Source organism: Opisthorchis viverrini, assembly GCF_000715545.1.
Source record: "Opisthorchis viverrini unplaced genomic scaffold opera_v5_309, whole genome shotgun sequence".
In the NCBI taxonomy this organism is placed as follows: Eukaryota; Metazoa; Platyhelminthes; class Trematoda; order Opisthorchiida; family Opisthorchiidae; genus Opisthorchis; species Opisthorchis viverrini.
The window spans coordinates 398,173-402,032 of NW_008751967.1; the positions used below are offsets into that span (position 1 = coordinate 398,173).

The 3,860-nt window shown below is 43.3% G+C and overlaps 1 protein-coding gene across 1 annotated transcript in view; it reads left to right on the forward strand.

The window, feature by feature from the left end:
* The window catches only part of T265_09848 (hypothetical protein), a gene marked incomplete at both ends in the record, with an annotated part of 12,712 nt that extends 9,546 nt beyond the window's left edge, over nt 1–3,166 (forward strand). Inside the window, 2 exons of the mRNA XM_009176044.1 lie at nt 1,054–1,255; nt 2,981–3,166. Coding sequence (XP_009174308.1) covers nt 1,054–1,255; nt 2,981–3,062 — 284 coding nt within the window. The remainder of the gene's footprint in view (nt 1–1,053; nt 1,256–2,980) is intronic.
* Between the last annotated feature and the right edge of the window lie 694 nt (nt 3,167–3,860).

Sequence of the window (3,860 nt, forward strand, 5' to 3'; positions counted from 1 at the left end):
TACAATAAGGCTTTCAAATAAGTCATGGTTGTACGGCAGTGAAGCATCGGTGTTGAACACTGATGTCATGCTGTCGATGATGATGAAGTTGATGATGACATATTTTCCATGGAAAAGAAGGTATACAATGTAGGTTATCAAACTATCCTCCCATTAAGCTGATAACCATGCATAGACACGCAGCATTTGAAAGATGATGTAAGTGCGTCGGATTGAGTGGTTGGAGCAAATAACCAAACAACCGTGTGCTGATTTGTGGGATGAGAGTAGCCACTTCCATGCATGGGAGCCACAGAAGACAAATCTTGTCCCATTCTTGCATGAACAAACCGATTTCACCAGGTATCAAGACAAAAGCAAGATAGTATTTCCATTTCTAAATTAAGAGACGTTAGAACGTGGATTAGAAGACTGGGGACATAGCTAATTATTTGTTGGTGCACAACAAATCATTTCACACGCTGTCGTACGTACAAGGCTCAGTATGTTAGCCTAATAACTACTAAAACACAACCGTTGTTCTCTTGATAAGTAACCTCCAAGGAAACAATATCCTTACCTCCTGGTAGAAGTAATTAAAAAAAACATACAGTACCTCCAGTAAGCACAATTAACAGGATATGCCCTAAACGGGGCACCTATTTTTCCCTAAAATGAAATTTATTTTATCCAAGATAATCGTATATTTGGACCGCAATTAGTTGGAAGGTTACTGCATTCTGGCTACCACCACATCAACAGGGGACCGCCAAAACAAGGCAGAAGCGTGGTACTAATGGCGGTAAGGCCATTGAGCAGCGTGTACTGACCTTAGGAACGGATTCAACTTGGCGAGTCTTCTATGCAACGCATAAGACTCTGATGGAATGCATGGGGTTCCTGTCACCGTGCTGATTATACCGTTGCTACTAACGGTAATGTTTACGATGGTGATTGGATTTTGGACGGAACTGTATGTCGACTTGAGTGTTTTGTGAATTGGTTGAAAGCTGGATCTCAGTTGTTTCTACGGGGAGCATCTTCCTATTCTTTATCGTGCACTATGCATTTCAGATCCGTTTCTCCTGCCACACCTTCAAGTGGACCGTGGGGCTATCAAACACGTGCTCAACGGCTCCAACATAATGTGTCCAGGTCTCACTTCCTCCGGTGCTCGTATGACACAGGTACCGCAGGGCTCGATTGTTGCTATCATGGCCGAGGGCAAAGAACACGCTCTCGCAGTTGGGTCCACGGTTATGTCTACGGACGAAATGTAGGTTACTCTCAACTGTATCTAGCTTCGCTAACATGACGATTTTAATATAAATCCTTAGGTGTGATTCAATTCCGACTGTTCTGTTGTCCAGTATTTTGGCAGGCCACCACTTAAGACCGGAATCTGATTTCGCGTTCCCGACGCAAATTTTCTTTAATCCTAACATCAAGCTTCGAATGGGGTTGAATTTTCTTCCATATTTAAGATGAACATAGGGACAGTATAGTTAAACGACTGTACTTGCATACAGCAATGGTGGTTTCACTATTTCCAGAAGTATTATGATTTTAATCATTGATAATTTAAGGGAGCTCCGAAGGAACTGATAGTCCGCTAGGTTATTCAAGTCTACGTAAAAGCAAGTGAATAACCGAGAACAAGTTCGTGTCAACAGTCTCCTGGTCATTAGCTTGTACCTCAGCCTCTGATCAAGAGTAGAGACCACTTGTAAACTAGTTAAAGAACCGGTTGCGCTAATGGTCTGTGACTTGATGTTTACTTACCGAGCCGATATTTACTCAATTTGCTTGCTACAACCGCTTCTGCATACATAACCCACACCTAGCTGGATACGGAGGAGCGCATGCATCACCTCATCCCCTCAAGTTCGGGACAAGAGCATGTTTTGCAACCTGTCCCCTACTGAGGTAGCCATACGCCAGCCAGCGCTGTCTTTTAGTCGGGCTTGCGAGCTAAAGAATTTTGGTTAATGACTAATTGTTCTCTTGCCTAACTTTAAGCGTCCCAGAAGTAGCTCAGCCCACACAACTGTGATTAGGTAAACCTTGTTCAGTTCTCGACTACCATTCATCGTCTTGCGATAAAGTCGTTGCTTCTACTCATGCTGTCCTCCAACGCATGTTTTCATTAAAGTTGTCGGGTCCACCTAAGGACCAAGATCTCCCGTAGGCAATAGAAAAGATTTGTTATCCAGAGGTTGAACAAATCTATCAAACCCCACGCGTCACCAAGAGACTGAACTGCATTGTGGTACCTGAGTAAACCATTGAGGATGTCCGTGTGGCATCCAGGTTAGTAAATACATTGGATCTGACAAACAGTCCCCTGTCACTTTAGGTTGAAGTTTAGAACAAGTGGAACAGTTTGTACTACTCAAGTAGTCTCAAGCCAACCACCATCGCCTTGCAGACAGACTTTTGAATCAAATGCTTTGATTAAGTGTCTTAATTGCTCTCTCTGGAGTTCCCTGAGGTGCATACTGCTGACGATTCCCGATAAATTTGAAACAGTCTTGCAGTGCCCTCGGCCTTTCAGCATAGATTAGTTCCATATCCCAGGTGATACGCGCCACTGAAGTGCTAGTATATAGTCATAACTCGAGTACAGCTGTTCTTATTTGGTATGGGGTTGCTCCAGGATAGAAGCTGGAGTGTTCGAACGCTAGATGTTACGTCCACGGCATAGCCCGAGTTCGTTGGTTAAGGCGGAAATTTACTGACCCAAGAGTGCGTGATGCAAACCCAACTCCAGCGTGTCAACTGCTGTTTATGCAAACTGACAGCATCTCGGCCTTCGTGCTCCCTTCGGGTGGCACGGCAGCTAGACACTGAAATGGTGTTGCAGCTGAACGATTATTTTTTTATTCAAACGGAGCGTGCACCCCTTTTGGGGAATCCTGTGGGAATGTCACCGTCATGTTGCATTGTAATCATATTGACTTTTTCTCTATGTATTTGCATGGTATATTCTCCATTTCTCTAGCCTTTCAGTGAACAAAGGTATCGGTGTGGAGAACTTGCACTATTTGCTGGATGGTCTTTGGCGCTTAAAACCTCTCAGATGATTCTGCTGGTTTCGGAGCTCTTCGCTTGCAAATCTCATGTATAGTTTAATCATCGCCCTATTTTCACTGTTTAAATTATGTGAAATAAACTGACTATATACGCTTCTTTTCTTTTGCCTAACTCATTCCCGTAATGTTGTTCTGGTTTCAATTTACTACTCCGTAAGTGGAGTAAGATTGTGCGGCGTCATTACTTTTCAAGCTTTCAAAAGTTTGAGGCAGTACGCCGTTGGTCTCTTTCAGGGTCCGGTCTTACTCACACCTCCGGAGAATACCGCTGGCGCCTTCGGAACCCCCCGTTGCCTTTTTATACACACGATTAGAATTTGATCAACTCCTCAAGCAATTACTGCAGGATCACTCTCTGCCTAGGACCGATCAACTAAGTGCGCAGTGTTGCTACCTATGCCTTAGTTGAATATGACTAAAATACTATTTGACTACAGTAAATTTCCTGTTGGAACTGTTGCTGTAAAATAACTCAAAAGGAACCGGAACTCCACACAATTGCCAAACTATTCAGGTTAGCCATTTTGTTACAGCATTTTTATTGACCGGAATATATTGCTATCCAGTTTTCTATAACCGGTTCGTAAAAACCAACAATTTATTACAAAACCTATGTGATGACTTGCGCGATGGCTCACTGAATTGTTATGCGCCAAAAAGTGCACATAGGAAGTTCATCATTGGTGTGCACATGAAAGTGGTTTGCAGATTTTAACAGGGAAGTACCACGTTTCTGTTATTTGAGTAGCTTAATGGATCCCTGCTGCCATTTTGGCTTCGAGCACAGTG